Here is a 13,797-nt window from a genome sequence, read left to right as displayed (position 1 = left end):
CTGTATGCTGGGTACGTACCTACCAGAGACAGGGCAGTCTGTAGTGTGTAACATGTACATACGTACCAGAGGCAGCGCCGTCTGTGTAGTGTGTAACAGGTTTGTACCAGAGACAGGGCAGTCTGTAGTGTGTAACATGTACATACGTACCAGAGACAGGGCAGTCTGTGTAGTGTGTAACATGTACATACGTACCAGAGACAGGGCAGTCTGTGTAGTGTGTAACATGTACATACGTACCAGAGACAGGGCAGTCTGTGTAGTGTGTAACATGTACATACGTACCAGAGACAGGGCAGTCTGTGTAGTGTGTAACAGGTACATACGTACCAGAGACAGGGCAGTCTGTGTAGTGTGTAACAGGTACATACGTACGAGAGACAGGGCAGTCTGTGTAGTGTGTAACAGGTACGTACCAGAGACAGGGCAGTCTGTGTGGTGTGTAACAGGTACGTACCAGAGACAGGGCAGTCTGTGTAGTGTGTAACGGGTACGTACCAGAGACAGGGCAGTCTGTGTAGTGTGTAACAGGTACGTACCAGAGACAGGGCAGTCTGTGTAGTGTGTAACAGGTACGTACCAGAGACAGGACAGTCTGTGTAGTGTGTAACAGGTATGTACCAGAGGCAGGGCAGTCTGTGTAGTGTGTAACAGGTATGTACCAGAGACAGGGCAGTCTGTGTAGTGTGTAACAGTGGTTCAGGGAGCTGGGACAGGTGGATGCACTCTGGGATCTTTATGGTTCCTCCATCCAGATCAGCTATGATAACGTCCAACTGTAAGACAGACAACACACATCACTAAACAACCCTTTCGAGTTAGTTAGATTCCTATTTTAGCTGTAGAGCACGTTCTACATTACTATGGCAGAGCATATAAGAGAAACTAAGGCCCCGAAACCTGCCAAAACAGGCTCTTGGCCAACACAGTGGAGGAGTCACAGCTCCCTGAATCTAAGGGACTCAGGAGGCCGCATCAATCGGCCCAAGGAATGTCAGCTCAACATAACATTTCCTTAAAATGTACAGTGACTCAAATATAACATACGGCTCCATTATTCACTGACAACTGGTTACATTGGGCAAGCGTTCAATGAATCGGTTTAAATAAAGGTATGTTGTTATCCCTGGTGTACTGTACATGTTGAATCAGGGTCAGAGGCAGTTCATGTCTGGAGAAGGTGCTAAAGATCACTCACCAGTTCTTGGATCTCGCTCTGGAACATGGAGTGGACCCCAATGATGAAGGGGGTGGGTGAGCTCAGTACCTCTAGCAGCCGTGACGGCAGGATGGGGATGTATGGGTAACTGAGTTTCAAACGGGAGACGACAGTGAGGAAACACAACACTTGCCAGGTCAAATTCTACATCAAACTGTGGTGCTCAAAATGACCATTTTGGGTGTTCAGTAAACCAGAGAATAATCTTTCAAGTACATTTACATTTGAGTAATTTAGCAGACACTCTTATCCAGAGTGATTTACAGGAAGTTTTATTTATTTATTTTTATTTCACCTTTACTTAACCAGGTAGGCTAGTTGAGAACAAGTTCTCATTTACAACTGCGACCTGGCGGTTGTAAAGTGTATTCACCTTAAAGACATGAGAACAGATAACCAAGACCATTTTGGAATGTTGTTTTGTTTAGTCACAAAACGTCAGAAAGTCAGATGGCAACGCAATCAACATGAACATCTTAATATGTTTGAACTTTCAATTTGGACTCCTAATCAAAGCCAGCCTAAGTGTAACAATTTTACAGAGGAACAAACAAATCACGATAATAAGAAACGATCAAAAAAAAAACAAAAACATTGTCATTCAAGTCACATTTGGTACAAGCAAGTCATGTCAATAGCCAAGGTGTAATGGGGACTGATGGGGGACCGTGGAGACCGACTGGCCAATCACGTACCTGTATTTGAGGGGGAACATGAGCGCCTCCAGGGCACGCGACGCCTCCCCTAGTCTCTGGTAGCTCGTAGAATGGAACAAAACCTTGTGTTCGGTCAGAACCGCACAGAAAAGACTCAGAACATTCTGGATTCCTGGAAAAATAAAGTAGAAAGAATGTGTAATTAAATGAGGTATTCGGTTGGACAATTGATTAAAGAAAAAACATACTGTTGGGGGTGGATTTTATTTCTAAGCTGAGCAGACAATACTCAGAGTAAATGATATATCTTTGGTAGAACATGTGGTGATAGAATGATTGATAACACCACATGTTCTATGTGACTAGCTGTTTGTTGAAATGATTGGAGGAAAGATCTGTTTTGCAGAGACATACTGTATGAAAACCAAAGTACTGTACATGTATCACAATATTTTGAAAACATCTCTTTACTCAGTATATTATTCCCCATTACATTCTGACTTATAACAAACAAATGGCTGAGAAAACATTGTTCTTCTTGCCAACAGTGATAACAAGTGGGTAAACAATGCAATTTCAGCTACAAAACGGTGCAGTGAATATTATGTACTGAGTGGACAAAACATTAGGAACACCAGCACTTTCCATGACAGACTGAACAGGTGAAAGCTATGATCCCTTATTGGTGTCACTTGTTAAATCCACTTCAATCTGTGTAGATGAAGGGGAGGAGACAGGTTAAAGAAGGATTGTTCAGCCTTGAAACAGATTGAGTATGTGTGCCATTCAAAGGGTGAAAAAAATAACATTTAAGTGTCTTTAAACAGGGTTTTGTAGTAGGTGCCAGGTGCACTGGTTTGAGTGTGTTAAGAACTGCAATGCTGCTGGGTTTCTCAAGCTCAACAGTTTCCCGTGTGTATCAAGAATGGTCAACCACCCAAAGGACATCCAACCAAACTGAAAACTGCGGAAAGCATTGAAGTTAACATGGGTCAGCATCCCTTTGGAGCACTTTCGACACCTTGTGGAGTCCATGCCCTAAAGAATAGAGGCTGTTCTGAGGGGCAAAAGGGTGTCCCTAATGTTTTGTACAGTCAGTGTATATCATTAATGATAAGGAAAATACAATCTGAAAAATAGCTAGAGGAAATGACACGCTATGAGACGATATAATCTGTGAAATACCAACATGACAGTCCAGACAAATTCTCAAGTTTACAGTTCCTGTTATTGTTTCCTATCAACATAGTGTCACTCATCAATCACACACTACAGAGATGAAGACAACGGATTACTGGCAAACATATCAGCAGTCCGCTACAAACTGAGGTCCCCGATTCTGTGTCTGCCTCCAGCTCAGATATTCCTGTTTATCAGGGCCTCGGAACATAGACATCGTGTGTTCCGTTGTTGACGGAATACCAGGATTTCGCAAGAGACACAGACTGGTCACTTGGCTCATTCTGTGTCATCTCAACATGACTTCCTGTGTGGAAGTGCATAGGTCTGAGGTGACGAATCTGGCATTTTTTCGTTTGGCAGCCAATTAGGTTTCATAAATGGCATCCTGAGGTAAGCAGCCTGGCTCGTGTAGTGTCCTTGAGGTGTTTACATATCTACGGGAAACAGCGACACATTTCTGACCATAAATAACAAGAGACCGACCGGGCCAAGACAAAGGCAGCAACAATAAACAGCCCAGCAGCCTGTCCAGGGCCTGTCCATTCTATCCCCTTGGGGGCCACACTTCCTGAGCAGTGTGACATGTTGGACAGACATTCCTCTAGGATGACCTCTGGACACAGTGGTGCGTAGACATGATACACGTATATGCACCACACCACCCACTAGGTCTGGGCCTTTTCCCCAGGTCTTGTTTGGTCATAAGGTGGACTGAATAACAGTACCTGACAGGCTGGGGGAGAGACAAATCACACACAGGAGGAAAGGGGGGGAGGTGTAGTCTACTGCAAGTTGTACTGTATTTCATGTTAGAACTCAAATCTGTGTTTAATCATTTGTTCTTACAGATTTGACTGACTGTCATGATGAATCACATAGCTTTAGCATGTTACACGAAACACATGGCTTTAAATAGACACTCCAACCAGAGGTGGAAGACGACACAGCCCAGCCAACATGTAGAGCAAATCTGTTGCTGATTCATAGAAAACAACCATGGAAGTATGAGAGATTATAAATAATGAGAGAATATGTTCTGACATATGATCGACCTTGGGCTGTGCAGGAGTTGCATCGTCACGATACTCAAACACGCGCAGTGCTTCCCCTATCATTTTTGGGGTCAGTGGTGGCAAAGGAAGAACGAATGATGGCACTAGAGATGATGGCGCTGACAGATGGTTTCCCCGTTTCAGGTCCTTAGAAAACTATGCCGTTATCATAAGCATTTTGCTACACTCGCATTAATATCTGCTATCCATGTGTATGTGACCAATAACATTTGATCTGAATGTGACTTTTGGTGACTTTTTGAAAGGACATTCTACCAAAAAACATTTACTTAATTGAAAAATCTCAAAAGACTAAATGCATCCAATGCTACTTGGTACAAATAAACATTGTAACTTGTCACAACTTAAAATGACGCAACGACTAGGTTCAAGTTTAACAACGTTTAGTAAACCGTATTTCCACAATACATAGTTGCCACTTCACTCAGGCCAGGTCCATCAGCAGTGAGACTACCACACAGGCGTACTAATAAGAGTGATTGCGCCATATTAACAGAAATATAGAGATACTTAAAACATGAATGTAACAGTCACTCTGATCATAAGTGTGTCTCGGCAGATTTTTTTTTTTTTAAATGTGGCGGCAACAAATTTGCAGCAGCGGCCCGCCCCTGCTAATATAGGGGAAACACTGATTCTGCACTCAGAACATACTCTCAGCCCGCTTTGTATAACAGTAGTGATGGATGGGCGATGCAAGGTGCTTCTCTTACACGGGTCGCATGATCTGATCGCTTCAGGTGCTGTTGGAATGCTTAACCTTCATGTGATATCATGCAGTACTGATCAGTTCTTACAGGACATCGGTCACATCACCTGTAGCCCAAGGACATGACAGAGAGCATCTCTTAAGAGTTGCATGCAGTCCTGCACAAGGGTACTGTAAGCAAACAGCAGTGGCGTGAGGTGCCCAGGCCTCTCTGCCTGCCCATCATCTTCATCGGTCAGGGACAGGGGCCATGTTCAGATCCAGCGTAGAGGGGAATGGACACACTACTGTACACATCACAACACAGACACATTCCTCCTGATGGTTGGACTGAGCTGCACAGTAACAAGCCCCATCTCCTCCTGTTACTCCAAAAACAGCTGTCTAGACCTGAGGAGTTTAGTCCTTATCCTATCAAGCTCTGGGTAAATTCTAAACGTTGGAATGTAAAATTCAGAGAGACATGAATCTGGTCCATTTTATTAGCTTTGTGGACTGTTCCTAGATAACATGTGCAGTATTTGGTAACAAAAACAAAGTCGGTGAGGACTGACACAAACCATGGCTGAGGATAATGTCAAGGTACAGCCCGTTTGTCTTCCTCCATCTTTGTGTGTATCCAGATTGGCTACAAACACATGACTTGAACATGACCCTGATAATTTGTGTATCAGTAAAGTACACCCCCAACCCCCCCATGTGCACGTCCACTGCTCGCTGTCCAAATAAACACAAAGGAGCATGCAAACTATTATTGAATTCCTCAAGGGGTTCAGGGACTAATGCTTACAAGAAACATAATCCATTTAGTTTTGTAACACATTCTTCTAATCACACTAAATGAGGGCCTATTTTCCATTACAAATAAAAGCAAGCATCAGAAAAATGTGTTTGGAGTTCACTTATTTACTAACTTGCCCCCAACATCGGCCCCTGGAATGTAGACTTGACTGCTGCAGTGATTTGTGTGTATTAAGGACATGATAAAACCACATACTTGAGTCCAGTGTATGAACGAATGCAGGGAACAGGAATTTGGGACAATGTACGGTAATGCCCAGGTGAAGCCACCAAACTACCGCAAAGCGGTGAACTAGAATGCAAAACAGACAAAGCAAATCCTAGTAAAGGTGGAAACATACAGTGCCTTGAGAAAGTATTCACACCCCTCGACTTTTTCCACGTAACTCGGCCACTCAAGAACCTTCACGGCATCTTGGTAAGCAAATCCAGTGCATATTTGGCTTTGTCTTTTAGGTTATTGTCCTGCTTAATTAATCTCCCAAAGTCTGGTGGAAAGCACACAACCAGGTTTTCCTCTAGGATTTTGCCTGTGTTTAGCTCCATTCCACTTCTTTTTTTACTGTGAAAAACTCCCCAGTCTTTAACAATTACAAGCATACCCATAACATGATGCAGCCACCACTACGTTTGAAAATATCGCAAGTTTTACTCAGTAATGTGTTGTATTGGGTTTGTCCCAAACATAACACTTTGTGTTCAGGACAAAAAGAGAATTGCTTTGCCACATTTTTTGCCATATTACTTTAGTGCCTTGTTGGAAACAGGATGCATGTTCTGATATATTTTTTACTGTGTACAGGCGGCCTTCTTTTCACTCTGTCAATTAGGTTAGTATTGTGGAGTAACTACAATGTTGATACATCCTCAGCCAATTAACTGTTTAAAGTCACCATTGGCCTCATGGTGAATTTCCTGAACAGTTTCCTTCCTCTCCTGCAACAGAGTTAGGAAGGTTGTTTGTATCTTTGTAGTGACTGGGTGCATTGACACCCCATCCAAAGTGTAATTAATAACTTCACCATGCTCAAAGGGATATTCAATGTCTGCTTTTTTAAGTTATTTTTTTTACCCATGTACAAATAGGTGCCCTTCTTTGCAAGGCATTTGAAAACCTCTCTGGTCTTTGTGGTTGAATCTGTGTTTGAAATTCACTGCTTGACTGAGGGATCTTACAGATAATTGTACAGGTCAAGTCGGAAGTTCACACACCTTCGCCAAAAACATTTAGACTCAGTTTCACAATTCCTGACATTTAATCCTAGTAGAAATACCTTGTTTTAGGTCAGTTAGGATCACCACTTTATTTTAAGAATGTGAAATGTCAGAATAATAGCAGAGAGAATGATTTATTTCAGCTTTTATTTGTTTCATCACATTCCCAGTGGGTCAGAAGTTTACATACACTGAATTAGTATTTTGTAGCATTGCCTTTAAATTGTTTAACTTCGGTCAAATGTTTTGGGTAGCCTTCCACAAGCTTCCCACAATAAGTTGGGTGCATTTTGGCCCATTCCACCTGGCAGAGCTGGAGTAACTGAGTCAGGTTTGTAGACCTCCTTGCTCGCACACGCCTTTTCAGTTCGGCCCACACATTTGCTATGGGATTGAGGTCAGGGCTTTGTGATGGCCACTCCAATACCTTGACTTTGTTGTCCTTAAGCCATTTTGCCACAACTTTGTAAGTATGCTTGGGGTCATTGTCCATTTGGAAGACTCATTTGCAACCAAGCTTCAACTTCCTGGCTTTGAGGTTGAGATGTTGCTTCAATATATCCACAATTGTCCTTCCTGATGATGCCATCTATTTGGTGAAGTGCACCAGTCCCTCCTGCAGAAAAGCCCCCCCACCCCACAGCATGATGCTGCCACCCCCGTGCTCCACGGTTGGGATGGTGTTCTTCGGCTTGCAAGCATCCCCTTTTTCCTCCAAACATAACGATGGTGAGTAATATATTTTAGTTATATTTTTGTTTTTATCAGAGCCGAGGACATTACTCCAAAAATTACGATCTTTGTCCCCATGTACAGTTGCAAACCATAGTCTGGCTTTTTTATGGCGGTTTTGGAGCAATGGCTTCTTTCTTGCTGAGCGGCCTTTCAGGTTATGTCGATATAGGACTTGTTTCACTGTGGATATAGACACTTTTGTACCAGTTTCCTCCAGCATGTTAACAAGGTCCTTTGGTGTTGATCTGGGATTGATTTGCACTTTTCGCAGCAAAGTACGTTCATCTCTAGGAGACAGAATGCGTCTCCTTCCTGAGCGGTATGGCGGCTGCGATTTCCATGATGCTTATACTTGCGTACTATTGTTTGTACAGATGAACATTATACCTTCAGGCATTTGGAAATTGTTCCCAGATTTGGGGAGCTCTACACTTTTTTTTCTGAGGTCTTGGCTGATTTCCTTTGATTTTCCCATGATGTCAAGCAAAGAGGTGCTGAGTTTGAAGGTAGGCCTTGAAATACATCCACAGGTACACCTCCAATTGACTCAAATGGTGTCAATTAGCATATCAGAAGCTTCTAAAGCCATGACATCCTTTCCTGGAATTTTACAAGCTGTTTAAAGGCACAGTCAACTTATTGTATGTAAACTTCTGACACACTGGAATTGTGATACAGTGAATTATAAGTGAAATAATCTGTTTTTAAACAATTGTTGGAAAAATGACTGCATGACATAAGACTTGCCAAAACAATAGTTTGTTAACAAGAAATGTTTGGAGTGGTTGAAAAACAAGTTTTAATGACTCCAGCCTAAGTGTATGTAAACTTATGACTGGCTACAGAGGTAGTCATTCAAAACTCATGTTAAACACTATTCCCGCACAGAGTGAGTCCATGCAACTTATTATGGGTTGAATACTTGACTCAAGACATTTCAGCTTTTCATTTTTTAATAATTGTAAACATTAAAAATAAATAAAAAATCCACTTTGATATTATGGGGTATAGTGTGTAGGCCAGTGAACCAAAACAATCTAAATTTGAACAACAAAATGATGAAAAAGTCAAGGAGTGTGAATAATTTCTGAAGGCACTGTACATGTTCATTTGTACAGCATTAATCCAACTGCTTAGTGGCTATTCAATTTGAGAGTTTAAAATTGTGATTTGGACAGATGCTTTATTCATTTGTGTTGTAACTCTAAACCTCTTAATGTTGGAGTTGAACCTAAAAAAGCTTAATACCATCAAGGATCAAGACCGGATAACCTGTCATACAACGAAGCTACTCTCTAAAATAAACGGGGGAAAAAAGGGATAAAAGAGGGATATTCCTAATATCTGGCACTACAGTTCGTATTCAGCTGTCAGGTTATTTGAGTCGCCCGCGATATCATGTTAACAGGAAACATAAACTAAATTACAATGCGAGTTGTGTATACTGTGACTGTACGTGACCAACAGGCAGAGCAGCCTAGAGCTACTGTACTGCAACCAAGTAGACCCGATACACACCAGACTGTAAATAACGGAGGGAACATGATGGTGCCATGAAGTGGAGTCGAGTTCATGAAGTTTGGAATTGACTGATTGTACTGTAGTGTCGTGTCTTTGGCATCATTAAAGTGAAAACGTATTTTATCAAATCAATTCTCTGTAATTATTATTACGTGATTAAACTAATCATGTAAATGTAATTAACCAGGAAGTCATAATTACAATTAATATATATTTACGCTCAGTGGGTAATTGGAATCGTCCATCTTTCTGTTGGAAAGTTAATCTGCCCGTCTCTCTCTTCCACAAAGTCTTTGGTTAGAATGGATACTTCAGAGTAACATTCAGAAATCATTCTTATAGGATAGATGTTTCGGGCGGTTGTCGGTCTTTGCATTCAGTCGACATAAATTCTAGCAGCAGACTAGTAATTAGTATTGAAGATTTGCTCTTATTCTGTCGGTATTAATAGTCTCAGAGTTGTACTACTTACACCAGTGTAGCCAATGCTCCACATGGTTTGGTTAGGAATTCAATAACCAAGGAATGCATGGTCTCGACTCAAACCTTTGCGCTCTTGGTAATCGAGGTACGCGTGGTCTCCACTTAAACCTTTGCCCTCTCGGAAATCGGGGTACACATGGTCTGAAGCGGGCTTCTCCAGGTGGGGGTTATATTCGGAACAGCAGAAAAGGTTGTCCCATGACGCCAGATCAATGTCTGTGCTGATAGGGCGGGCCAATGACTTAGTTAACTTTAAAGGGAATTGGATTGTCTTTCATTAAACAGTTTAAAATCACATTACATAATTTCAAATAGTTTCATCTTTACTCATTCATTTTATACAATAATTAGATGCAAAACTCATAACGGAGACTCTTGTATAAACAGAGTTATGGTAATGTGGCTGTATTGTCTCTCATGAGGTCACAAACATTAATCAAACTGGACCGGTTGTAGCTGGATTCTCCACCGACCGTTTACACATTCTCCAAAACATGGATATTGTTCAGTTCTCAAGTTCTGTGAGATAAAAGTTCATTTATTTGTGAAACCCTCTTTCTATACTGCATGAGGGAGAGAGTCTCTTCCAGGAATGTACGACCTGAAATAACAGAACCTGGGTGTAAGAGGGAGAGAGGATATGCACTCTCTATACCCAAAGGGTCATGACACGTCATGACAGCAGTAATGAGGAAGCAGAAGCCCAGTGACATACCAAGCTGCTGGAAGAGCAGGGCCACACTCTTGCATGTAACAGGCAGGTTGTCATTCAGAGGGGTTTGGATTAGCTGTCGGTCGCCCACTCCCAGGGAAAACAGTTTCTGTGAGAAAATCACAAAACACACAAAAGTGAAAAGTCAGGTTATATGAAAAACCATTGGATGGATCTATCATAGAACTAGACAAGACTGTTTCGGGACATTTTTTGCTAACAGACAAAACATGTTTTCATGGTACTGTAAATATCATTGGGAAACTGAACAAGACTGTACCTCAGTACAAGGCCAAAGGTCATATAGGCAAGGAAGAAATGACAGTACAATGGCAGTTAAGGGATCCACTGTGTGAGAGTTTTTTTGACGATCTCCCAGAAAATGAATAAAACACGTGTTGTTGAACCCGATGGACATCGCAGCTGCATGACTGAATTAGCCTTTGGAATCAGTCTGGCGGCAATCGGAGAAACCGCAATGGCATATTAACCTAAATTTCACTGGCACGGCACAACACCTCTGCAATCCAATAGGGACAGCAGCGTCCGTCGCTGTATCCAGTGTGGCTGAGGGTAGAGAAGTAAGCGCACAGTTGAAACAGTGTGTTCGCATGAACGCAATCAGTATGTCTAATTCAGCTAAACCAATGTTGAACATGATAGGGGTACAGACAGTGGTTCAACGGAGTTTGGCTTTTGACCTGACAAAGATCCTAGTGGATTGAACCATGGTCAATAAAAGGTATTAATTGGGATCATAGCCTTTCAACTGAGTTTGAACCAGCTAGAGAACAACTCTGTTCCCAGATTCATGACATTCCTTCATGTTTGACAGTCTGTTGAAGGATGAGTCTGTTCCACTCCTGAGGTTTCTAACTCATGTTGTGTCACTACAGCCGAAAGCCCTTGGCTCTGCGGGGAGCGGCAATAATTTGAGGAGGAACACTGACATGTGTTGGTAAATTGCATTAAAAAAACAAAATTACCCTAAGGTTCAGGATGTGAAATTAATCATGGGCCACATTCCTTCCTCTTTACAAATAGTTTAAATATTGTCTAGTTTTTTAAAGCCACATTGATCACCATTGTCTAGACTTTAAGGGAACAGACCAGCGTAGGGTTTTGGTTATACTGTAGGACAGCTTCAGATGTGGGTTTAAATAACCTAGTAAGACGTGAAAATATAAAAACAGGCCCCCTACTCTGTTTTTTTGTACCCTAGCTTCACTAAGTAATGTCTTCAGAAGAGCAGCTAGAAAAATAAAATAGTATTATGAGGACATTTCTGCACGCGGTGGTATAGCAATCTATGGCACCATCTAGACGAGGAATGCATGATTGAATGGAAAGCAAACGCAAATCATTTTTCTGGACTCTCACATGGGCCAAAACATGACTTCCTTCCTTCCCTCACTCACTCACACTCTACTACTATAATAAGCATTAGGCCATCGGTGAGTAACCAGCACCTTGTGTGGGTCTAGCAGCAACATTAACCCAGACTGACCCCCATTCTGGGGTGGATTGATGCCTCTGTGGAGAGCAGGCCAGGGGGGTTGAGAGGGGGTTAGACAAGCCCTCTAAGATGGAATATTTGAGGAATTGTTTGCTTTAGTAAGGCCTGTTTTACCTGGGAGCCACCAGCCACAGGAACCATGCACGTGAAGAGGTTGGAAACCAGCCCCTCCAGAGGGAACGGCAGGCTGTCGACGTACACCGTGTAGATCAGGCCCAAGCAGCCCTGGGGAGGTCAGGAGGAGACAGACACACAACCAGGTCAATCAACACACTCGCATACAGATGTATCACAAGATACATACATACACCCAATCACAGTTTGGTGCCTAAAATGGACAATTAAAGACACTGTGCGAATTTGTCATCGAATACCATCAGATTTATAGTATTTTATGTAATATTCCGAATGTACAGCTGAGATGTGTGGTTTAATGGCAAATGCCATTTGCAAAGCTAAAAATAAATGCTAAATCAATATGTGTGTCGGAGACATTTGAATGCCAAAGTTGAATACTGTAGTGGTCCAGTGGAGTGCCTAGGGACAGGAGAGATCCGCTAAGCCCCACTCTGTTCTTAAGTAAGGGATTGGCTGGATATCCTGGCCTTGAGAGTACTTGCAGAATTCACTCTATAAAGCCAATATGTTCATTGTCCGCACACAGGATACAACATGATGCATTCTATCACCATCATGAGACAATTGATAGTCAATGCACTAATTGACACGCTACTGTTTATCATGCCAATGCTAATTAGGCAGAGATAAGTAAAGTGAAGTCATGAACCTCATCAATAGGACCAAGAAACTTCCTGGCCAGGTAACCTTCGATAGCAAATAAACCCGCAAAAACTGAAATGACCACTATGCATGGTCATCTGACATTTTGAAAAGGAACCTATGTTAGTCAGGAATTAATCAGTGTTATCATGTTACCCGGAATATTTCAGGATAATCCAGCCTGGAGACCAGAATGAGACTTTTGGGTGCAAAGACTTGAGCGGGCTGGATCAAGCCATCCTCTTCCTCATCCTCATCTGCTTCGGTGGTCTTTGTTCCCTGAAACAGCAAAACAGAAGAAGTTATTTAAATGGGAAAGTTCAACAGTGATATGGGGGTGAGTTAAGACCATGTGCAGTGGTTAGCTAACACAGCAGGCGTAAAAACGCCTGAGCGGGGACGGAAAGAAAAACAACTGCTTACCCGCCGAGGGTGGCTCTAGTGTTATCTACTTCCAGGTCAAACCACAGCGTGTACATTCTATAGTACATCACACACTGTAGCCTATTTTTGGAAACGTGCATGTGCCACCCCCTCCTCGAGAATTCTGATTGACGCAGGCACAGAGTACAGTTCACACAGTACGAGTACTATTCAAATCAGTCAAAAGAACACAGTATGGAAAAGTCCCCTCAGAACTGTGTCTGTATGTCTACAAAAAACTCTAAATCCGGTGTTTTCGCAATGGGATATATAGACTTATTTTAAAAAGATCCTCTCCAAATCAGTAGTACCCATTAAAACAGATACTCATTGCAGTTGAGGAGTTGAAAGAGCAAAGAGGATTTTCTTCAAATCACCATGGGGTTCATAAAAGATTACTAAACCCCCAAAAAATAAAACATTTATTGTCGTGGAGACCGTCTGAACAAAACCCAGCAGTGTCATTTGCCTTCCAGAGTCACATACTGACTGTAAATCAGCAGTGAGATGTAGGCCTACCTTTAGGATATTAATCATTCAAAACCTAGGCAAAATACGATGCAGACACTTGGGTTCGAAGTACATGGCGTAATGTACCATAAATAGCAATTGAGTGACCACGTAAAATAACAGCATATGGGTCATTAAGGTGAATGAGTTGAACAAAGATACCTCCCACTCCTTCCCAAAGTGCTCCACTGGGACACAGAGGTCAAGTCTCAGTGGTCTCAATCTGGTTCCAATTGTCCCATACCAGGAGCCGTCAGTCCTA

At 42.2% G+C, this 13,797-nt stretch overlaps 1 protein-coding gene across 3 annotated transcripts in view; it reads right to left on the bottom strand.

The window, feature by feature from the left end:
• Nucleotides 1-13,797, bottom strand: part of LOC124033790 (myotubularin-related protein 13-like) — a 163,980-nt gene that overhangs the window by 63,808 nt on the left and 86,375 nt on the right. For 2 of the 3 annotated variants that reach the window (XM_046346087.1, XM_046346089.1), the window contains exons 4-9: nucleotides 12,759-12,881; nucleotides 11,937-12,047; nucleotides 10,310-10,415; nucleotides 1,915-2,047; nucleotides 1,199-1,307; nucleotides 663-776 (exon numbers count right to left, since the gene is read on the bottom strand). In XM_046346087.1, coding sequence (XP_046202043.1) covers nucleotides 663-776; nucleotides 1,199-1,307; nucleotides 1,915-2,047; nucleotides 10,310-10,415; nucleotides 11,937-12,047; nucleotides 12,759-12,881 — 696 coding nt within the window. Of the gene's footprint in view, nucleotides 1-285; nucleotides 385-662; nucleotides 777-1,198; nucleotides 1,308-1,914; nucleotides 2,048-10,309; nucleotides 10,416-11,936; nucleotides 12,048-12,758; nucleotides 12,882-13,797 lie in introns of those variants that run through there. The other variant, XM_046346090.1, reaches the window with a different exon arrangement.

This window comes from Oncorhynchus gorbuscha, linkage group LG04, assembly GCF_021184085.1.
Source record: "Oncorhynchus gorbuscha isolate QuinsamMale2020 ecotype Even-year linkage group LG04, OgorEven_v1.0, whole genome shotgun sequence".
NCBI classification, from domain to species: Eukaryota; Metazoa; Chordata; class Actinopteri; order Salmoniformes; family Salmonidae; genus Oncorhynchus; species Oncorhynchus gorbuscha.
This window is presented reverse-complemented; position numbering and strand designations above follow the sequence as displayed.